The sequence below is a fragment of the Lytechinus pictus genome, chromosome 13 (assembly GCF_037042905.1).
Source record: "Lytechinus pictus isolate F3 Inbred chromosome 13, Lp3.0, whole genome shotgun sequence".
Taxonomy (NCBI): Eukaryota; Metazoa; Echinodermata; class Echinoidea; order Temnopleuroida; family Toxopneustidae; genus Lytechinus; species Lytechinus pictus.
Window position 1 is genome coordinate 15,383,897 of NC_087257.1, and position 24,339 is coordinate 15,408,235.

The following is a 24,339-nucleotide window of genomic DNA, read 5'->3' on the forward strand; positions in this document are numbered from 1 at the left end:
TTGTCATTTCAACAAAACATACAAAAATGCCCCCCCCCAAAAAAAAAAAAAATGAACATTTGTTGTCTGTTTCCTGATCTGAAAACTTTTTCAATTTTATTGGCACTTTTACTATGGTAACCATTGGACAAAACGTCAGACAATCCCTTTTAACAAAACGCTCTATAGTAAGAGAGGAAGAGGGAGAAGAAGGGAAGAAAGAAAAGTGGTAAGAGAGCAAGGGAGAGAAGCGGAGTGTCAACATTTTTTTCTCTTTGAGAAGGGGGCAAATTCCATTTAAAGGTTCGTCTATTTTCAAGATCATGTAAAAAGTTGCAAAGCTCTTAAATTATCAAGGCTTGAGCAGTTCATCAAGTGATGCCAACAAGGAGAAAAGAGGGGTCGGAGATACAAAGAGTTTTAATATTTCATGAAAATTGCTGAATATTAAATGTTTATTTTATCTTTCTCTTTGTCCCACTTTCTGTCTTTGATCCAGATGTCTTCCTTCTCTTTTTTTACCACTACAATCGTCTTATAAAATCTCACCACACTCTCTTTATCTGTCTGTCTCTCTCCTTCCCCTCCCCCCTTTTCATAAATTGCTCACCGCTTATCCTCCTGTCTCTTAAAGGCAACTTTTTCATAATCTTTGTGCTGTCGACTCTCTCCATCCTCTCATTTCTTAACAGAAACTCCCAATGAATTTAAAATTATTCATTTTATTCATTATAAAATCAAGAGATCAACAGGCATACATAAAATCTTGTTGAAGTTTGAATCTGATCAAAAAGAATCAGAATATCAGAATATATAATTACGAGTACTGTGTAGCTAATAAAAATGCGTAGTTATATATATATATTTATTAATTTTACAATAAAACTAATTGTGTACATCTATAACAAAATAGGCTATCATGTTAATCCAATATATTCATCTAAAATCTACAATAAAAGTTTTGATAACCTTATCAACATGCAAGTTTATCAAAGATAATAATTGACCAGCAATATAAGTCATTTTCATAAAATTACTATGAATGATAAATGAATTCTAGTATTTGATTAATTAATCTCATTGATTACTTCTTTAAAATATTGAAATAAATCCTTTTATTCATCACCTTTTTAAAGAGCACAAAGAATCTAAGTAACCAAGAGGTCCTAGTTTTTAAAATGAAGACACATTTATGCCTTATGATCATATATCAACCATTACAGTGACTCTCAAAGAGGGTGTTTAGCAGTAAGTCCTCTGGGTTCTTTCTTACAAGCGTACATCACTTTAAAGTAAGGTAAAGCAAACAAATATAACATTTACATAACCATATTTTCACAAACTACAAAAAACTATTTGCACTGTTTAGTACTACTGCGAATGATACATTTGACACACTTTTTTGTGAGCTACAACTCAGGTTACACAATACAAAGCTAAGATAAAAGGTTTATAAATTAATACAGAAAAGTTGAGTAGGGGTTTTGCATCATTGGCAAGAAAAATCGTAAAGCTAAGGAATTGCTAGGAAAAAACTTTGACCAACACTTAGCGTTTCAGTAATAGTGAGTTAATAAACTATTTGGATGGCCAAATGGTTGTCCTTATAAAGAGATATAGACAGTAGCGTACCCAGGATTTTTTTAAGGGGGGGGGGGGGGGTTCAAATGAATGAAATGTTGACAACCCCCCCCCCAAAAAAAAAGGTCTTTGCCACCAATTTTAGTTCGTTTCCTACCCCCAAAAAAAGTGACAAGCAAGCAACAACAACAAAAATTCTTCACCACAAATTTTACGGAATTTCGTACCTCAAAAAAAAAAAAATCTTTTTTTTTTTTTTTGGGGGGGGGGGTTTGGTTTGAACCCCTGTAACCCCCCAGCGTATGCTACTGGATGAAGACTTTCGATAGGATTACAGAGCAAATCTGATAATCAATTGCAATTACTGTACGGGTTCTCTCCCACTGAGCCACAATGCCTAGTGATGTTGATTTTCTATAGCTGAGAGCGGGTGGATCAATCGCAACTCTTTGTAACAAAGGCCCCAGTGATATTACCTGTATACCAAAAATCATCTTGACCTCGACTCGGCTGGACGACTCAGTCAATGATACGACGTCAGTAAACAGAAATATTTCTAGCATTGGCCATCTACCAAAAGATTAACCATCAATTTAAACATTACACATCCCTATCTCTAAATAACCTCCATAATAAAAAAAACATATAAGTAGTCTAAAACTTTTCAGAGAAATTTGACAACAGAATAGCATGTATTAATTGTATTATTAGTGGAATCATACCTGTACCCATTAGGCTGTGCAAACCACTGCACAAATTTCACATATAAACTTTTGTTTGACACGCTCAATACTGGCCCAAAGTATTGTATATAAACTCAAAAGAGAGGCTAGGAAGAGAGGTAATGCTAACATGATGACTACCCAATTCTGTATTTCCCATAGAATTTGTACATGGACTATCTAGCTCCAGTAGCAATGGCTTAACTGCAGTATTATGGACCATGCAAAGAAAAAAAAAATTGTACCACAGAATATGTATGATTTCGGTTTTCTTATTAGTCTTGGAATAATTTGAGTACATGTATCACAATGTTTATGTCAGAAATGAACGCAAAAACCACTATATATAAAATGAAAACTTAGATATAAAAAGAAACTCACAGAGAGATGAAAATAAATAGATTCAGGGTAGATAAGAAGCACAAAATATAATTGTACAATAAATTTGAAACTATCGTTGCATGCAGAAATATCATGCCAAACTCAATGTATGTAAAGTCTGCAACTTCACACACAATTCAGATATTTTCAAAAGAGCTTGGTCTATAAACTTATGATGATACCAGATGATACAAGTTACATATATGTAAGTAAAATTCAAAGGTAACAATTTGAACAAACATTATCTTTCATTTTAGGCTCCAGGGCCCCGTCTTACAAAGAGTAACATTTGATCCGACCGATCTCAAATATATGGAAATCCATCATTGTCAATTTTTTTCTTTAGGAAATTTGTTCAATGTCGATTGAAAACAAAGAGAAGCAGAGCTGCCAAGTTGTATTTTGCATTTTCAGTATTCTTATCCCCCCAAATCAGTATTTTGACCAAAAAAAATCAGTATTTTTACCGTGTGAGATAAATATTTTGTATTTTTCCCCAAAAAAGTGTATTTCATAATAAAATGCTTGGCGCACTCGCCCATCACGGCGCTCAAGCTGCATGCAAGCTAAATGTGCACTGCTCTTGCAGATAAAAACAAAAAAAAAACATTGAAACCTGTGTATATCTCAACCTGGTTTTTACAAAATAATTGAAAAAAAAACAAGTTACCTGAAATTACATTGATCTAATAACCATATTTGTGTACGTTTTATGAAATAGAGACATATAGAGATGATTTTTCTCAATAAATTTCGATTTTTTTTTTTTTTTTTTTTTTTTTAAATACAAAAAACGTATTTTTAAAAGAAAAAACGTACTAAATACGGAAAAATCGTACTACTTGGCAGCTCTGGAGAAGCATATTGATTTGTCAAGAAAGCAGTGAATGTATGAATATACGTCATTTCTAGAAAACATTTTGAACAAACGTGTATGTTAGATGTTGATATTGCTGGCTTTCCATAGTTGCGATTGATCGGATCAATCGCAACTCTTTGTAAGACGGGACTCTGGTCAAAAGTCAAAGCAGTGTCTTTCCAACAGGCAACCCGCAAGCGGCCTTTCATCACCAATCCTCACATTGCATCATAGACAAAATGATGAGGAATGCAAGAAAGCCGCTATGAAAAGACGCATAGTGCCTTTATTGCAGTTTTCCTGTCAGAAGACGTCACAGATTTTGACAAGATGCCTTTAATAATTTAGCACACATTGAAGAAAGAATATTCTATAATCATAACATTTCAAAATAAAATCTCTTTTATCCTATTACAATGCAAGGTTCCAAAATTGAAGAAAGACTAGTATAATTAGCAAAAAAATAGACACCAAATGCATTAATTAGTTTTAAAAAATTAATTAGTTTTACAACATATCACATGAATGATTTGCATAGACAATTAGGTATAGTTTGTTGGTCCAAACACATCAATTTGTGCAATGATTGAAATTTGATTGGAAATGTATGTGTATTTCGCTGAACGTGCATACATGTACATCATTCATAGCATATGAAATGACAAAATTAAGCAAGGTGTTCAACTGTTTTCACATGCATGTAATGTGATTGGGGGAGAAATAGCAAAAGAAAATGTACTTGTAATTACTGTGGTAGATATCATTGACACGTGTATTGCACTTCATAAGCTTTACTAACTCTACATGCAGAAGGCAGTCGTTAATTTTCAACGTTGATTAAAAGACAAATAGAACAAATCATAGGGAGCACTTGTAAGAATTACACGCACAAGGTAATTCTGGTACAGTCCCAACATGCCCAAGGCGTAGCCAAGGGCGTCTCGACTGTTTCAGTGTTAACAAATGTGTGAAGTTATTCTAATGCTCTAGCACAATGATGTGTATAAAACTAATGTTCTAAAAGATAGCGATGAAGATCCTTCATATTTGATAAGCCTTACAAATATGATCACAGTCATAAGGACTAGCCAATTTTAATAGCCATTGCAAAATTCTCCTGTTAGCTACAAAATTCTTATCAAATAGAATCCCTCAGTTACATGTATACATAATCCTTGTACAGTCACCAATCTTTACTAACACACAGGTTTTTGGAATGTCTGTTTAAGTACATCTTATTCATAAATAATTCCATGTCCATGGTATATGAAAGAGTTGTTTTCATGTCCAAATATGGAAAAAAAATATTATCATCTTTTATGTACAATGTAAAGACACACCTCTCAGTTGCTTCAACGGAACACTATTATCAATATTCCGCTTAATATACTGGAACAAGTTATTAAAGAACTTTTTCATATTAAATCATTGCATGATTACATATACACACTCCATACCCTGAGGAGCATTCCAACAAGAGTTTCAAACTAAAATGCTAATTAAAATACATTAGCTTTTGCATCCTACCAAGTACCCACCAGGGTGGAGAGTGTCAGCGGACGTTAGGCCATGGTGGGACTCGAACACATGACCCTCTGATTACAACGCAAGAGTCAGAACCACTACACCATGGTGCTTCCAAAATTGATAAGGCATGGAGTAGTAAAAGATTCACATAGCTACCATTCAACTGAATGATATGATATATTAAGAAAAAAAAATAGAAACACATGTAAATGTATTAATTCATCCCTTATTGGGAAGTTAATTCTACAAATTGATTACAATGAGAGCAAAAAAAAAATAGAGAGTTAAAAATAACTCTAGGTTGTTCCAAGGGAGTAGGCCAACAGGGCAATGCTTCGTTGAATGCTACATTGATCCAGTAAAACGGCAATGTTTCGTTGCAGAATCAGTTTTCATCTTTCATTTCATAACAGATTCATTTGGTTGCATTTCCTTATACACAAGCTTGGCTGCATAACGCACTAGATACTAAAAGGCCATCAGGATTTCAGAATAAAAGCCCTGCACTTTGAAGATGGTTTGGGCCACAAAATAGACCAGGGAATAGGTTTCATGGAATATTTCATCAATGACATTCACCGACTTGCTTGTTACCAGCCAATCAGATGCAAGGATTCGCAGTAGCTTATATCATTTGTCCAAGAAAAAAACGCTTCATGGAAAGCTTTGTCAATGACTTTCACTAACTAATTTGTTATCAGCCAATAAGCTGCAAAGATGCGCAGTAGCTTATAATATCTCTCTGTGAAAGTCACTGGCAAAACCTACTCAGAAAACGCCGCCAGCTCATAGTGTACAAAAAGTGTTTGACGATTCTCCAAAGACTGCTCACACCTAACATGTACCCAAACAGTAGTCAGAACTCTGGAAAGAGATTCATCTGATGGGTAAGACTCAAATAAAACAAATTTTCATCTTTTCACGATCAAATTGGTTTTGACCTTGGTCAGCTTTCGCCTGCTTGTTTCTGCAGGCTGCTTCAGACTAGCGCTGACTTGCCGTAGATAGGGTAGCATCGGTATTGCGGCAGTCGGAGAGTAGTCAGAACTGTTTTATGGGATTACTTTTCGGACAAGTTGGTAAGCTTTGGGGCAGGTTACCTGGGCTGGATCAGTATGACAAAGCCTTAAAGGTCTAGGTCAGCAGTACTCTCAGCTCTCAATGCTGGGCCATTGTAGGATGAAGTCATGATGATCTCTTTGGAAGACTGGTTCATCAACACCAGTCGGTTGGACGCGGATCTTCCGCTGCTTCTTTCCCAGCTGGCACTGCAGGTTGTTGCTGACGATGGTCCGGATCTCTCGTTTACGAGTGCTGGAAAGGGAGGTTATGGAAAGAATGGAAGACATAGACTATTATTAACCGTATCATACATCTGAGCAGGGCAACTTTAATATATTATTGCTTGCTTAAGACTGGGATCGAATGGTCGGTCAATAAGTTTCCAATTGTTTATCCACGGACCCAATTTATTGCCCGCTCACGAAAGTCAATGAGAAAATGCGTGAAAATGTAGCGGGCAATAAGGCAGAGCTAACATACATTTATTCTACGCGTCTGTATATGCGTCCTATTGAACCGCGCAATGCTACACGTCATAATGTTTTTCAAGTTGAGACAACGCTGGATACTGCCAAGGCCAGGGATGCGTCATTTCAATTAAGTCACAATGGTAAAGTTCAAAGGCCCAGTATGACAAAAAGGGTTCCCATTTTTTTAATTTAAAATATGTAAATTTTCATGATTTTTGCTCTAGATGTCTGATTTGGACAATAATAAGAATATTGACCGGCTTTTCTTTTAGGGAACATGAAATATATTTGACTTGAAATATTGCACTTAAAATATATTGCCCTCGTCTAACAACACGGGCCAATATGAGTCTATTTTGGGCAATATATTTTATGTTCCACTCAGGCCATTCAATATTACATAATTATCAGGGATGGATCAAGGATTTACCCCAGGAGAGGGAGCAAATATTTCTGACAAGCAAGCTCCCCCCCCGCAAAAAAAAAATCCTCACAGAGAGGGGGTGAGGGCAAGTAATCCCCCCCCCTGATATGCCCCAGATTGTTTAAAGCCAACAAATCTGTCTTATATGGTTAATACATGTAAATTCACTTGATCTAATCACAGTTGGTCTTTCCAGAATTTCAATACTGATACTGTCAGAAGAATAATTTTTATTTCTTACCGTATCAGCGGTAACATGCCATTATCTCCTCCCACAATTTGTCCGGGCTTTGTTTTATAGAATTGGGGTTGTGGTTTCAATTGGGTATTATGTCAGGCTTAGGATTAGGTTTAGGGTAGGGTATAGTGTTTAATCCAGGGTTAAAGTTAGTAATTCGAGTAGTGTGTGGAATCTATAGCTGAGCAATTGTCGCTGGAGCAAATAAATGTCATGGAACCATTTTAGCATCTCTCTCAAACAGGGCAATTCCTTCAAGTATCTACCTGCACAGTTTGATCCCCTATTATGTAGGACCTTTCTGAATTGATTGATATATGTTTTCTAGTTCATTTGAAAGGTTGTAATGGTCTCAAATTAAATAGACTTGACAGGTGCACGAGGGAAGGAAGAAAGGATGAAATTGAAGTTGGACCTACAAATAGTTTGATTATTTCATGGGATTGTCCTACAATGAATTTTACTGTGTGAGAGTAACGAACAAAATTTTGACATTTTTAGTTCACTCACCAAAATCTGATACATGGATTTACAGTTTACCGGACCTTAGTTTTCTGGGCTTTTTGGAATAGTTTAGGGGCAAATCAGACCTAAGCCTCAATGTTTCTATGGACTTGCTCCTTCATACTTAAATGATTTAGTCACTGTGTATAAGCCAACACATAATTTACGTTCACAAAGCATGAATTTATTAGTCGTACCTCAAATATCAACAAAATCTTATGGCGAACGTTCATTTGCTCATGCAGCCCCTGTTTTATGGAACAAACTCCCAAAATCCCTGAAAAAGATTGATTCAGTCAATAAATTCAAAACAGGTCTTAAAACATACTTATTTAAATTGTACCTAGCTTCAACAAAATGAACTCATCAACACTTCTCTTCCTCTCCTTTGTTTTCTCAAGCACATTGAGACTATTTGTTATGTGTTGTGCGCTATACAAAAACTGACCATTATTATTATTATTATTATTTTTCCCTGTACTCACCCCACCCACGTATCTTCCAGGATTCCAACAAGCTCAGGCACTCGGTTCTCTCTGGCATCATTGGTAAGGCACACGACGATGTCATTGTCACCTGATAGATGGACTATGATCAGCTGATCTCTACCGGGGGTCACGCTCACACCCGTTACCTTGAGCGAAATGAAGAATTACGAAAACATACAGCAAAACATTCTTAAAACAAAGGAAGAATAATTACTTCATTTCTTAAAAAAAAATGGTTTTAAAAGTTGTCAACTTTTAATCGTCTTCTTGATTTTCATTGGCATATTGTATTACACAATTCCTACATGTAGTAGTATGTCTACTGTAATTTCAATGATTTTATGTACATAACCATTTATCTCTTTATGTGCCTTGTTGCACATCAGCCCACGCTGAAATAGGTTTACCTTTACCACCACCACCACCATCACCACCACCACTAGCACCACACCCCCTACTCACACTCTTCAAGAATAACTTAATTTTTTAAAAAATATAATCATCAATTTAGGTACGACAAAGCTATATTTTGTACCTCTGAAACTGGAGTTCCTGGTCTCATGAGTTTAAAGTTCTTCTTGGGATCCAGTTTGTAGATGAACTGATCGGTGACGACGAGCGCCCTCTCTGCAAACTTATTATGCTTGTTAACCTATGTTACCAAAGTCAAGAATATAAGACAATAATACAACGAGAGTCCAATCACAAAATAATCTTTTAACCAGGATATGCAGATTAATATGGTATAACAAGAAATTTTAATCAATTCATGTGTTCCATTATAAATTTACATACACCAACAACATTCATTATCACATACTTTTCCTGGTGGGTATTTCATAAAGCTGTTCGTAAATTATGAGATATTTTTCTAATGACTGTTGACCCTTTATTGGGAACTATATAGAAGCCAATGGAAATAAGGGCCCCGTCTCACAAAGAGTTATGATTGATCTATTCAATCTCAATTGTATGGAAATCCATCCATACCATCATTTCATTCCACAGGAAATTTGCATAATCTCCTTAGTAAACAAAGAGAATCACACTGAATCTTCAAGAGAATGAGTGCATGAATAAACATCGTATCTGGAAAATATTTTGAAAAAATTAGCATTTTAGATGTTGACGTTGCTGACCGTCCATAGTTGTGATTGATTGGATCAATCGCAACTCTTTGTAAGACGGGGCACTGGTGTGTATTATTTACCACAAGAAAGGATCACCGGTCATTCGTGAAGTCACTTGTAACTTACAAACAGCTTTACGAAGCACCCACCAGGTTTATATTCACTTGATCTACAAGTAGTTGTTGTTGTTTTAGCTTATACGGCGTGTATCATTCAGTAGTCTACTTCTCAGATAGTCTTATAGCCGTAAGCTCTTATTCTGAACTCTGGGTCCCGTAACACAAAGGTTAGCGATTAATCGTACGCTTGATTTTCACGATTGATGGAACATTGTAGTCAATGGAATCAATCATAGAAAATGTTCTACGATCATTGCTAAGCTTTGTGTTATGGGCTCCTGGTTTAATTAAACTATAGATAGCCAATTGTGACATCTATAAATAAGTACAAGTTTAATTTGTCAGCGCATTTGGCACTCAAATAACTCATAACTGGGAATAAATACTGAGATGATTCTCTCCAGCATTAAAACATGAGGAAAGGACTAATTAATTACAGGTAGGAAAAATATAGAGTTAATAATTTCATTTTTTTAATTTTTGGCTTCCCATAATATTGTAACAGAGTTAAATTGGATTTGAGAATACAGAGCAAATGCCCACATGGTCCAATGTCCACTTTGCCAATCCCTTTGAACGTTGCCAAAAGAAAAAATAATCACAAAATAACAACTCAAGGGCTTGAGCATGCCTCACATATCGGTAGAATGCACCCGACTGAAGAAATAAATCCTTCCAAGTAATGACCACCACAAATTGAATTTATGTATATGATCTTGGGAATATAAATACCTTGAGTATTCTTGATGAGAAGAGAACATTGTTGAACCTGTCTTTGGTTTTGAGTTGTCCTATCATCGCTACATATACAGATGATTGGAAATTCTCATCCATCTGGGAAAGATTAAATGAGAAATAAAATTCAAAACATTCTTATCTCAAATTTAACAGTTTATAATTATCTCAAGTACTGCTAATTCAGTCTTAGTTACAATCATTTGCAGGTCTGTCAGGAATGCCGAGAGCTGTAATAGCCAAGTGAACAGTTATCAATCAACATTAATCATTTTACTGTCTTTGCTATTACTTTCTTGTTATTTTGCTTATTTAATTTTCTCTTATAAATTGAAAACTGCATACAGAATTATACAAGGTATTGTTTACTTAACAAGTATTCTCTTTTATTATTACTGTTATTACTATTGATATAATCATTTCAGTGATTTCAATTTTTTACTTCTCTTTAACCCTAAAATGGCCGGGGGGGGGGGGGGGGGGTTGAATCAACCCCCCCCTCAACATTTTCTGCGATCATTCCGCCGTGCGAAATTTTTTGACCGCGCCACTCGCAGAGTTTATACTTTTAAGTCTCGCGCATCTTTTGAGACCAAATTTACGACGCCCGGGTACGCGGTTCCGAAATTACGCAACATTTTGTAAGTGCATGTCAGACCAAAAATTGTTCAAAAAACGTGATTTTGTGTACAAAGTCAATGCAAATCGAGCTTTCTCATCTTATTCATAAAGATATGATTATTTTTACTTTAAACAGATGAAAGCAATTGATTTTAGCATAATTATGCTTCAAAAAGGTTGTGCAATAAATCTGGTGAAAAAAACAAAGAAAAACAAAAGGTTGAAAAACAAGGAAATACATAAGAAATTCATAAAACAATAAAATACATAAGAAATTGATTTCCAAACCGAAGTTTTTTTCAATTGCCATTGTTAAAAATGCTACAAAGAATATTTTAACCAAAAATTAGCATTCTAGGAGCTTTATTTAGTGAATTAGAGCAAAAAGTATGATTTATGCATAAATTAGCATAATTAATTCATATAAAATAAAATCTCATTATTTTGGAAAATTTTACCATACAGCCTTGTAGATTACATCGCACACTACCAGCGTGCAAATTTTTGCGGCGCTAGCGCGATCGGCGGCCGAGATCTCAGGGGGGTTGAATCAACCCCCCCCCCCCCCCGGCCACAGAACAGCCAAAAAAGCCCGGCCTAGTTAGGGTTGAACCCCCTCCCCCCAAACCCAGAAAACCCAAAATACAAACTTACAGAGGAGAGATAATCTCCCTTCCACCTCCTTTGGTGACCCCAGTTTGACCTTCGACCTGCCAAGGCCGACTGTGCAGCTGACTTTAACCTGACCTCCGGCCATTCTTCTCTGGGGATGTTCCTTAGGATCTGAGCAGCTATCCATCTAATCAATCACAACAAACATATGCTACAAAATGAATGATGATACATTTGCAAGTGTTCATACATGTACAGTGTAGGTGTTCATTTGATGTATTGGTGCTGTATACATAAAAAGTTGAATATTATGATTTTTATTCATTTTGGAAGAACAGTTGATACACGAATAGCAATTCCACCTTTCCAGAGCACTATCAAATCTTGATTCACATTCTTAAAAGGAAAAAGATTAAAACCTTTTATTTGATATATCATATAATAAATGAAAAAAAATAATGAGGGACATCACTGACTCGCCCATTTGCTTACCCAATGTGTTCTGCAATTAATTTTAAGAAAAATCTTCATAAATGTCATAAATTTCTTATCACATCTGATTTCAATAAAATTGTTAGTAAAGGTTGTGCTTGTTGGATTTTTCTTGTTTTATTCAAATTCAACTTTTGGTGGGGGAGGACTAGGCGTTTGATGACTTGCCTCCTATGTGACTTCTGTAGCAACTTGGAAAGGGGTCTCATCCACCTGTGGGGCTCTGGCCATTCCAGACTCCTCCCATAATCCCTCTTCTGCTTGACCCGACCAAACGTAGCCTTGACCTTGTTCATGTAGGACCTCCTGACGTAGCGCTTGTAAGCACTCATGATCAGGTAGATGGCTCGCATCTTCTTGACTCGCCACCTGGCTAGGGTGCCTCTCCAAAGCTTTCAGGAAAAAGTAAGATGACAATAATATTAAACATAGAGGTCCAACCTCGTATAATGTACGTTTGAAACCCCTAACATCTTAACCCCCCCCCCAAAAAAAAAAAAAAAACAAGTGAAAGCATCTGTTCTTGGATTCTTCACGAGCTGGACCAAAATTGGTGGATTGCATTTGACATTTTTTTGGAACTAAGAAAGAAATCTAAATGCAACTATTTTTCTTTGTTTAAAAACAAATAGGACCATATTCTGAAGTACAGTAGGCTACAGCCTTACTCTGTGCTAAAATGATGGGAAGCTGAAAATGTCAAAAATTAATTTAGTTATTATAAGACAATTATGAATAATTTGTGAAAAAAAAACTGTACCAAGATTTGTGTCACATATGGCTACATGTATCTATAGTTAGCCATTACTTTGGACCAGAATTCAAATGAAACCTGAGCTCAGAAAACAGGCCATAATGGCTGGAATACCTTCTGCAGGAATGTGGCTAGAGCTGGAAGTAACCTGGTCCTGGCCTCCTCGAGCTGGACTATAGTCCTTGGGGTTCTGATGAAAATCTTTGTCTTGCCGTACTTGACATCATGGTCCAGCTGGAGTTCATTGACCAGGGTCTCGACCCCGAGCTTGTCATCTCCCCCTCGGAAGTTAGGCCAGGTGTAGCCTGATAACATCTTATACCTATAAAAGCCAATGAAGATGAGAAAATAATTTTTCAAAAAAACTGAGGTCTTATAAAATCTTACATGGCACAAAAATGGTCTATAGGATCCTCCCCATCAAAGGGATAGTTTCACTTTGTGAGCAGCTGATTGAATAATTCTCAAACTAAGACGAATCATATGTATGAGTGCTTGTATTTGTCCTAAAAAACGCTGAAACAGACCAAAATACAGGATGAAAAACTTTAATTCAGACACAAGTAGCTATTGATTAGGCTGATTTTGATAAACATGCATGCCCAGTTTTCTCAAATTCAAAAAGAATAGTGAGAATATGTATGGTCACATGATGCTATTTAAACCAATCAGTGCACAGGATTTAATTCATGTAGAATATAATATTCCATAAATTTCTCCAAGGGTCAATTAAGATCGAGTAGTTATTAAATATTCCATGACAATGAAATGTACATTTCTATCATCCCCTATATCAATCTTGTCTCAAAGCCATCCCCCCCACATTCCCATTTTAAGCCAAGCTGCAAAATGATAATAAGAGTGAAAAAAGGTGTTTGTTTACAGGGGTTTATTTTCAATATGTCTTATGCCAATTGTCCAATTGCCAACTCGTCTACTTTCATTTGGTCTTCCATTTCATCTATGACCATTTTGGCTTATAACCAGTTGGTCCACTAGCCAGTCCATATACCATTTGGTCTAATTGGACCAAGTGTTAATTGTGGAAAATGAATGAAAATAAAATGGATATTAGACAAAAAGTTGATGGACAGAATGGCATTAGACAAAATGAAGGTAGACCATGTGGTGAAAGGAAGAGTTGGCAGTAGACGAATTGGCAATACACCGTTTACAGGTATACCTGTGGCAGAGTATATTCATTGGCATCACCTCAAACTCATTATTTCCTGTTTTTATGATCATTGCTTTATCTATTCTCCCCTCCCATCTCCTCTGATAAAACAATTTCCACAGCTTTCATCATTGCCAACAACAAATATATATTTCTTCGCAGAAATGAGATTACACCTCTCCATAGTCGTAAACAATATAATTTTATAATTGTTCATGTATTGAGAATTGATCTTTTTAGTTAATATAGTTCTCTGACAAATAAGATGTACATGTGTACTCATCAATGTCTTGACAAACCCCTTTCACTTCCAAAGGGATGTTTTGTATAATCATTTTTATGAAGAAAAGAGTTTTTACATCCATAGATTTCCATAGTTGAGATTGACCAGGGCCCTTACAAAGAGTTACGAAATCACAACTATGGAAAGCCAGCCATGTCAACATCTAAAATACATGTTTGTTCAAAATATTTTGTAGATTTATTGGTTTCTTGACAATTCAGTATGCTTCTCTTTGTTTTCAAAGGACATTGTGAAAATTTCCTATTCAAAGAAAGAATTTTGACATTGTTGGATTTCCATATAGTTTACAATGTAGGTTGATCGGATCAATCGTAACTCCTTGTAAGATAGGGCCCAGATCAATCACAACTGTGTAGGACAGGCTCTGGTATATCGGTTCACCAACCTGAGAAGAAATCGTTGGTAGTGCTGTCTGGAAGCGAAGCCTGCCCTCCTCACACGGACGTTCTCCAACAGTCCCAGATACCTGACTTGATGTAGACACCGTACATCCTCAAAGAGTAGGGGTGATTTCTCCTCGTTGGGTTTGATGCACCTCACGTAGTATGGCTCCTATAACATCATGGAGAAAGACAATTCAATTCAATTCAAAATTTATTTCCATCAATCAATCATAAAAATACAGGTATATACAAATAAGATAAAAACATGGGATTGGGAGCCCCTGGCAGTGTTCATTTAAAAAACTTGTGGGTGGGGCACCACCATGATACAATTAAATACAAATAAATATAAGACATACATAAAGAGTGAACAACAAATAACATTGAAATACAATTAAAAACAGAGAGAAAAAGAAACAATGGCCTAATGTAGGGGAAATAAACAAACAAGCTAGAAGTAATAATTTTAAATCATAGTGACCTACAGTGTGCTATTGGCAGGAGATTTTATACTGAGAGAAAAAATTAACTTTCAGAAGTTTTTAAAACTTATTTAGAGTTTTACTTTGTTTAATATCATTATTCAAATCATTCCACAGACATTTTATTTATTAGCCAACTGTGTATCCAGAGGCATCAAATCCCCCATTTTCGGAAAGAGATTTCCTGATTTGGGTCCATTTTCACAAAATGTCCTGCTCTCCAGTTTGAGTTTGAGTTTCTCTCACTCTTTTTGTATTTCCCTTCCTTTTCTCCTGATCCCGGCAAATAAGAATCTGTATCATTGTATTTTACTTCATTTATTTTTCTTGAAGGCCCTGTCAGACCGTTCCGTGCAAGCCTTACGGGTGAGTTGCGGGTAACTATTTTTGCTATCCGCAGGTTGGCCGCATTGATGGTATCACGCACGTAACTCACACGCAGAAGCGCATGCAAGTCTGATTTGCACGCAGAAAAGTTTTGAACATGCTCAAAACATTTTTGCGGGTGAGTTGCGGGCAATCGCCCACAAGGCTTGCATGGAACATTGTGACAAGGCCTTAAGGCTTAAATAGAGAACTGATGTAACCTTAAAGTGGACTCTAGCTACGAGGAATTTTGTGTGTTTTGTTATGATGTGGTCTATGTTTTCACTCGGTGAAATTGATAACAGTGAACTCTTCAAATCGTCTCTCAAAACTCACTTATTTCAGCAGATGTGTAGTAATCAGCTTAATTGGATGATCCTGCGCGTATGAATGCTTTTTAACAGAAATATGGCACAAGACAAATGCTGTGGATCATCATCAACGTCTATGTGCACATTGAGCCAGTCTCCCATTTGCTAGGGGGCCTCAGTGGGAGAATCTCCGATGGACTGTTGGGAGTCTGGACTAATCAAGCATTTTACAATTTAAATTATATTACCCAGCAATAGAAAAAAAAAAGATGAGAGAGGAAGCCAACTCAAACTTGCCCCCCTCCCTAACCTGCCCCACTGGTCAACTGATAACGGTAATCACTCACTCACCTTTGAGGCCAGGTTTTTAACTAGTTCTATCATGGAGTTCTTGAAGACTGTACCAGCGGTGGGCGGTCGCTTCGTTACCTACACAAAACAATGAATATAACACCTTTCAACATGATATGAAGTATGGAGATGTATTGGGGAGTACAAAGAAAATGAGGGAGAGAGGGAAATATATTGAGATTGAAAAAAGATGTGATGAGATAAGGAAAGAAAATAATTGGAAGAGAAGGGAAGGGAAGGAAAGGGAAGAGGCTAGAAAAGAAGAAAGTTTGGTTGTTACACAACATTCATAACAGACCAACTGCCTGCTAGTAATTGTCACTTGCTCCGTCTAAGTTTATTTTATTAGACCATCACATGGTGTGCATGGATAAAGTAGTACAAATATCAAAATTTACAGGCGATTCCAAGCTATTGAGAGTCTCCCTGTAGGAATAAAAAAAAATCAATTCCAAATTGGAGTAATAAACTCAAACCAATCTTGCATATTCTGTAATGTAAACTTGATTTGGACTTTAGTCATGAAGCACAAAGCTTACATTAATGCAGACTTTTGATTAGTATTTTTTTATGTAATCCTAATGGTACTGTAAGCCTATGTGTATATTATTTTGTAAACCCGATGTGAAAGGAATTTCCTACAAAGGACCATAAATATATTCAATTCAGTTCAATTTAATTCAAGTCACATTATTCTGGACCTCAAATACGATAACTTTACTTTATCTAACTTTCCTACCTAATGCAGAATGCAATTTGTTATAAAACTGGGTGGTAGTCATGTCACAGAGTGTGGTGGGATTGAGATTTGTTTTGCATTCTATTCAAATTATTTCACATTTAAAATGAGTATGATTATCTTGTATGAAGTATTGAGGATTAATCAAACTTACTGCAGTGACTTTCTGCTGACCTTCAGGCCACATTGATGAGATTGTTGCGTTCTGACTGGAGAAGAGAAGACGTTTGAAATCCTGGAAGAGGGTGTCCTTGTTCTTGTCCATGAAACCAGTCACATCATATCTGCACAGGGTGAGAAAGACAATACAAGGCCCAGTTTACACAAAATAAAAGATACACGTTACTTTCACGGGACTGAGGGTAAATTGCCACTTGGTCTACCACCACTCGGCCCATGTCCCGTTTTGACTCATTCAAGATGGTCTAATCCTAGTGCTTCTACAACAAACTAATCCGACTTAGTCTTAAATCTTATTGCCCTCCCCTGCACACATTCACGATGCACCCACCTCTGACACTTTCAAGAAGAGACTGAACATGCATCTCTTTCAGACACAGCAGCGATAGCTATGCTTATAATTTGTCTTCTTTTGTCATTCTGTAGACAATTTGTTTGTTTATGTGTTATGTGTTTCTATTTAAATGAATAATTGTAAATAATGCAATATTTTATAATGTATTGGTACTTATTTTCATGTAATTTTATATTTCATTTTGTATAATAGCACTTTGAAACGTTTGTCTAATTTCCATTTTGGGCTGTACTGATTTTGTCGAAAATCCACTGGGTCTAAACGCCACTTTGAAACTTTTATAATTAAATGGACTGCTCAAATTCTTATCAAAGTGTGAAAAATGAAATTTGACGATCTGTGCATTTAGATTAAAAGACAGTTCACCTACGTGAGTACTAGACCATGCAAGGGATAGACCAAACGGTAATTGGTATTAGAGGTGTTGTAGCTCAGTGGATAAGTCTCAGGACTTTGAATCACAAAGTCCGGGGTTCAAATCCCACCGCAGCACTCGCATCCTTTGGCAAGGCGTTTATCTACATTTGCCACTCTTCACCCAGGTGTTGTAAATGGGTACCCGGTAGGAAGGAATTCCTTGAATGCTCGAGCGTTCGATCAGGATAGCAGTGCCAAAGCCGGGGTAATAGTATGCAGCGCTTAGAAACGTTTGTATTAAGCGCTATATAAAGGTTGCATATTATCATTATTATTAGACTACAGTACCTAACAAGTAGGACAATCAGCTTGAAGAACAAGAGAATATGAACAGACTTACGTGACATCACCAGCATAGTGCTTGATCATGAAGTTCTTCCCGTGTTCAAGGCTCTTCTCTCCTGGCTGGAGAGCTCTACTTGTGAAGTGAGGATGGGAGGAGAGTTTCTTGTTCATAGCATCCAAAAAGATCTAACAAGGAAGAACAAATATGATAAGGAAAAGAGAGAAATACTGTACATGTACATGAGTAATCTGTACACACGACGATGCCAGCGGGGGGAAGGGGGGAAAGAGAGAACTACGCTCCTATGATTTTTCAACTAGTAAAAAGAGGGGACGAATGGGGAGGGGGGAAAAGTGAAAAAAACAGAAAATGGGAGGATAAAACGAGTGGGAAAAGGGGGAGAAAAAGGAGTGAGAAAAGAAGAAAAAGGGAAAAAAAGAGGAAACAAGGACAAAAAGGAAGGAAGAAAGAAGAGTAGTAAAGCAGAAGCCTAGTTGCATAACTCTTTACTACCCCTATTATGCAACTAAAACAATGATGTTAGGTGTTCTTATCCCCTTCCCATAAAAAAACCCTGGTTCCACCCCAGACTGCATATATACAACACTGAATCTTAATCAGCATAAAAGTAAAGAAAAAATCTTCAAAATCCTGATGGTTTCTTAATGGACAGGACACATAAACTTTAACTGCACACAACCATGGAAACTCACGGCATCGGTGATCTTCCCAACGTTCAAGCAGGCCTCGTCGAGGATCGCAATGACCCCCTTGTGTTGCTCCTCCACCAGGTCACAGATGATGCAGTTGTTGAAGTACTCCACCTTGGTCCACTCGATGCCTTCCCGTTGGTACTCCTCCTGCTCCTGTTTGAGGACGAGCTCTATGAAGAGCTGCTGGAGCTTCTCATTGCAGTAGTTGATGCAGAACTGCTCAAAGCTACACGGACGGACAGAAAGAAGCACAAAAATAATGACTGCAATCTTAATGTCATGGGCGATTCCTATTACATACGCCTAACCATCTACGGTCTGAATTCACAAATGAGATAAAAATACATGTAGGAAGGGGGGGATAAGTCCAAGGAATTTATGCAGATTTTGTGTACACAATTGTGCTGAATTCAGTACATAAACTGAGAAAAGTTTAATAAATGCACGCTTTTGGTTCAATTGCAAGACAGTGCTGGTAATGCTGGCAGCTTTACCTTTATAGGCATACTTTGCCACATAACCTCAATCCCTCAATCACTTTACTAATTTGTCTTGTCTTGTTGCCCCCCCCCCCTCCCCGAAATTAATGTTTACCTGAACCTGACTTCTGAAATTATCTTCATTCCGAACACATGATAAACACAACTTGGATCTCCTACCGTTTGAAAATGAAATGAAAAAAAATAAAATAAAGAGATTATCCAGAAAAGTCTTAATGATGTCAAGTGTCTAACCTGTTGTCATCAAATATCTCAAAGCCGTAGATATCCAGCACACCGATGACTGTCTCCTTGCCATGATCCTTCACTGTTCCTCTGACCTGGATGGCATTGTTCACCTTACCCACGATCCATGTGAAGAGGCGTTCATATATTGCCTGGAAAAATAATAGTAATAATAAATAAACTTTTTTTGTGGATGGTTGTGCAAATAAGCTGTTCATGGTAACTTTACTATTCGATGGTAACTGAATAGCCAATCAAAATAAAGAATTCCGGAGAAGTAATCACCAGATGGTAAATGTTTTACCACTATTTACATTATGATGATGATATAGGCGGGGGCGGAGTGACGTCACATTCGCTTAACGATGACAGCACTGACCTTACTGCAATGATAACAAAGTATAAGAAACACAATGAAATAATGTCAGAAACAGCACTGAAAATTTCAGAAAGATTTATAACTTCCAGATAACGAAATGGGTAAACTCCATTACATGTATCACGATGTTCAGCACAAAGTATGAATGCGCTGTTTGTGTATTATTCATAGTAGGCATACCAAAACAAAGCGCTGCTGTACGTGTCGCTAAGTGCATTGTTTTCGTCGGCCGGTCAGTTGCTAGGGCTCGAGATTGAAACATGCCTAGATGTTTGCCCCCGCCTATTACCCGGTAGACAATCTAACAACTGCCGGTAGGCCAATCTCCAAAATAACACCATCAATAATAGGAAATGACCAATCATCCAAGAAGAAAAAATAAATCCTTTGATGTTTACCTTGGCAAAAGCATCCCTTCCGTGGTAGGCCTGATCCTTGGTGTGACCTTTGTGCACGACCTCATTTGACCCTGCAGCAACGACCCGGAAGCATAACGCAGTGGTGAGGTCATCTTTGCTGACCTTGAGCAGGGTCGCGAGCGTCTTGATGGCGTCTTTGTTTTGGACCTTGGAACCTTCATCTTTGTCGGGCTCGAACTGGACCTCACCCTATTCAATAAAATACAGAACACTAATTGCCTATATTCATAAAGGAATGAGTATTAAAATAATTATGCCACTACAAATTTCTAAATTTAATATTCAAATCTATAATTAAAAAAATATCATATATGGATAAAACATGACCAAAAACGATAACACAATTTGATTTCAGAAAGTTGTCAAATTTTTTTAACAGTGATTTTGCTGTTTTCATTATGTTGCCAATTTAGTGAGGGTTGTGATTTTCCTTTCATCTCTTTTTAAAATAAAAATCATGGTGCGATTGTTAGCATTCAGGATAAGAAAAGTAAAAGCATCTAAAAAAAAATATGGTATCTCTGATGAATAAATTTACTACACTAACTAACCAGATGCATAATGGCTGCCACCATTGTCCAGACAGTCTTTTGCTCTTCGGGGGTGAAGCTAAGATCCCTCATTGCTTCTTGAGCCGCCTTGTAGTCCCTCCTATCATGTCCTGCTTGTGAACCCTAAGATGAAAGAATTGATTAATTTATTCATATTAATTATATTCATTTTTACAATATATTGCATTAATCCGTCATTTTGATTCATCCATTTTATAATAGACATTTTTTTTTCAAGCAATCCGTTTATGATGACAACCCTTCTCTTGCCTTTTGTGAATGTTATGATAATTTGGCAAGAAATCATTTTGGTTTGGAATTTTATTTTATGTACATGTACATTTAATCTATGATATCTATAAAAAAACAATCCCAATTTTTGTTTGTTTTGGTATGAACAAAAATATTATATAAATGCAGGAGAAAATAATGAAATAGAATAAAACAAACATTCCAGCAACATTCAAAGGTACATGTATAATACATTAAAACATTTTATAATACACAGTAAAATTGTTTAGGGACCCTGAAGTAGCATGAACTTGTAGAGCTAGGGTTCCCGACATGTATTCTAGATAAATTTTATTACTAGTATGAGACTTTGATTACAATGGCACAATAATAATACCAACAGCAGGTATCAGATGAGCACTGGCAGATTTCAACTTTATCCACTTATTATTTTGCACTTTTTCAAATGAAAATTTAGTTCATAAACAGTTCATCTATCAAGACTACTGAATAATGATGATAATAAAAATAGTAAGTTTTTACAGTACATGTAGCTTTTATATAGCACATAACACATATGATATGATATGCACATTTATGCGAGGTGCATATCAGAAAAAATGAGTACATATCTATAGCCTTGCTAAAAATATTTAGACAAATGGTACATGTAAATAGGCTAAATGGAAATTAAAACATATGGTGGGAGGTAACCTTAGGTAGTTGTGGACAAGAGTAGACAAAGCTGGTGCAGAAATTTACTTTTGATTCTACCTACAGACTATTGGGCTAGTATTAAAGAAAATAGCAATGTTTAACATATGTTTGGAAAGAAAGGTCACTCCTACATGTATTCCTATAAAGCCTTTTTAAACTGAACTTTTTAGAGTGTAAACTCTTTCGTTGCACAGATCAATTCAAATGTTATACGAAAAGAGAAGCACTAAAAGCAATGAGAAACACTGACAAGTCATGACACATAAATAAAATGAACCCTCTGGAAATGGTTACAGTGCAATGAAAGAGGAAGACAAAATGGCAGCAACTATATTGCTATCTAAAGAAGATTTCATAAATAAGCCAATGAAATCGATTCAATTACAATCTACACTTTCTTCTGCGGGTGTTTGATGGATGGAGCTGTGATATACATGAACGAATGACTTTGTGATTAAGTTTATCATTGAATTTAGGAATGATTTTATCAATGACTTTAAGATTGACTCTATGATTGAATCTACAATTGACTTTATAATTGCAAATGACTATGCTTTGCAAATGACTCCAATAAGCAGGACCTTATGAGTGACTTTGTGACTTGAAAATGGAAAGCCAAAATGGTTGCTCAATCATAACAGCTTACAACCCCCAAACTACAGCTAGTACAGTAGCAATACAGAAGTACAGTAGTCTACAAATGTAGACCCACATCTGCAGTGTGTGTATCACAGCTGATTCAAGGAGGTTTCAAGGGCCTAATTACAACTGGCAGGCAAAAGATATTCATTCGAGCCAACCCATAGCTCAATTTTTTAAATTGATATTGCTGATTGACAAAAATGAATATGATTGACAATCTAACACTGATTCTAGGGAGGGTACCTACTGAACTTCCTTTTTCCAAATTGGAAAGATATATCACAACTTTGGAACTATTTTTTTTACTGGTGGAAGAATTAGGGCCATTTTACTCTCTCAAGTGATGAATTTGATCCTGTCAGGTGTAGTCTTCATAAATGCCGATTTATTTTTAAAATGAGCCGGTTGAGGTACCCTTTTCTGCTCAGATATGGAATGTCCGACATATATCCTGTCCACTGTACTGGTATTAAACCCTCGAATTTCCTCCTATTTTTTATGATTTCTTTTTAAAGTGCCACTTTAACACACGAGTCTAAGGGAAATGAATTAGGCCTGCAATACCAGGAGTCTGCATAGCAGACTAGGTCTACTGTGGCTGCAAATATTCCTAAATGATGGCCAAGATTTTTTAGTCTTAAAAAGAACAAAGAGCAAAGTGGTAGAAATTGAAAGTCAGACATAAATTTGAAATAAAAAAGTGAAATGTACTAAAAAGCAATTGAATTTTAATATGCATGTTTGAAACTTGTATTTTGCTTCATTTTTGGGATAGATCACTATTACAACAATCAAGAAGTACAATTTTAACTTGGACACAGAAAGCAGAAAGACTAATTTTGTTTAAGAATGAATGAATTCAAATTGTAACATACTATAGCCTCTGGTAGCCCCTTCTGTTGTAATACAACATAATAGAGAAACAAAGAGAGTATTATAGTATAACGTGGTACTTGATGTTAATAATGAGTATCAGACACAAATACAATATGATTTCATATGACATCATAAATAAAACATAATGGGGAAGGAGACATTGTATGACATTCAATATAGGTTAAGTTTGTGTACAAGATTGGTTTAGTCAGGGCATTCTTCATATAGGCATTTGCGATGAAGTCAATTTAAAATATTTGAAGGAAGGAGAAAGAAGGATGGAGGGAGAAGGAAAAAGGAATAGAAAATGGAAGAATTATGAAAAAAGAAAGATGGAAGATGGAAAAATATGGAGGAAGAAGGATAAAAGAAAGATAGAGGAAGATAGGAGGCAGAGGAAAGAGGGAATAAAGAAGAAGGAAGGATGGAGGAAGAAAGAAGGAGAAAACAAACATGGAAGGCAATGGAGATAGAAGATGCAAGAAGGATGACTAAAGAAGGATGAAGGAAGACGGATGAAGGAAGAAGAAAGCAAGAGGATATAGTAGAACAGCACAAGAAGAAGAAGATGAATAAATACTGTCTGGAATAACATAATTCAATTAGATCAATTGGAAAACTAATGAGTTTAGATTACAACTTGGGTGGGTTTCACAAACAGAAATCGTCTGACTAAATGTTATGCTTTATCTAACGCATATTGATGATGCAATAACTGCAGGTCCTCTGAGCGTAATCTGATTAATGTGCTATAATGTTTTAAAGTTGGTGGGGTGTTAAACCTCTCATCTCAAAATAAGTTCTTGAGGACAACCAACAAAAAGCTCTATTTTAGAATTATGCCATATGTTGCAACAACCTCCCTTTGCCTACAAATACATGTAGTTCTCTGCAGGAATAAAAGAGGTCTGATCGAAGGCAACATGACTGCCACCAATTCTACAATATTAAAAAAAAGAAGCTTTTTCTAAATGATCCTCACAACATTTAAATTTTGAGAACAGTTATTGAGATTTTACCAGCCCACAAAATATATACAT

General features: G+C 36.3%; 1 protein-coding gene across 1 annotated transcript in view; it reads right to left on the bottom strand.

Annotated features, from left to right (window-relative positions):
- Positions 1-1,992: 1,992 nt before the first annotated feature.
- The window catches only part of LOC129274085 (unconventional myosin-Id-like), a 61,337-nt gene continuing 38,990 nt past the window's right edge, over positions 1,993-24,339 (bottom strand). Inside the window, exons 6-20 of the mRNA XM_064108951.1 lie at positions 20,834-20,956; positions 20,262-20,471; positions 19,494-19,636; positions 18,760-18,985; positions 18,101-18,231; positions 16,963-17,092; positions 16,070-16,147; positions 14,562-14,728; positions 12,813-13,020; positions 12,113-12,336; positions 11,495-11,639; positions 10,217-10,318; positions 8,771-8,887; positions 8,233-8,381; positions 1,993-6,363 (exon numbers count right to left, since the gene is read on the bottom strand). Of these exons, the coding sequence (XP_063965021.1) occupies positions 6,201-6,363; positions 8,233-8,381; positions 8,771-8,887; positions 10,217-10,318; positions 11,495-11,639; positions 12,113-12,336; positions 12,813-13,020; positions 14,562-14,728; positions 16,070-16,147; positions 16,963-17,092; positions 18,101-18,231; positions 18,760-18,985; positions 19,494-19,636; positions 20,262-20,471; positions 20,834-20,956 (2,316 nt within the window). The 3' untranslated portion in view covers positions 1,993-6,200. The remainder of the gene's footprint in view (positions 6,364-8,232; positions 8,382-8,770; positions 8,888-10,216; positions 10,319-11,494; positions 11,640-12,112; positions 12,337-12,812; positions 13,021-14,561; positions 14,729-16,069; positions 16,148-16,962; positions 17,093-18,100; positions 18,232-18,759; positions 18,986-19,493; positions 19,637-20,261; positions 20,472-20,833; positions 20,957-24,339) is intronic.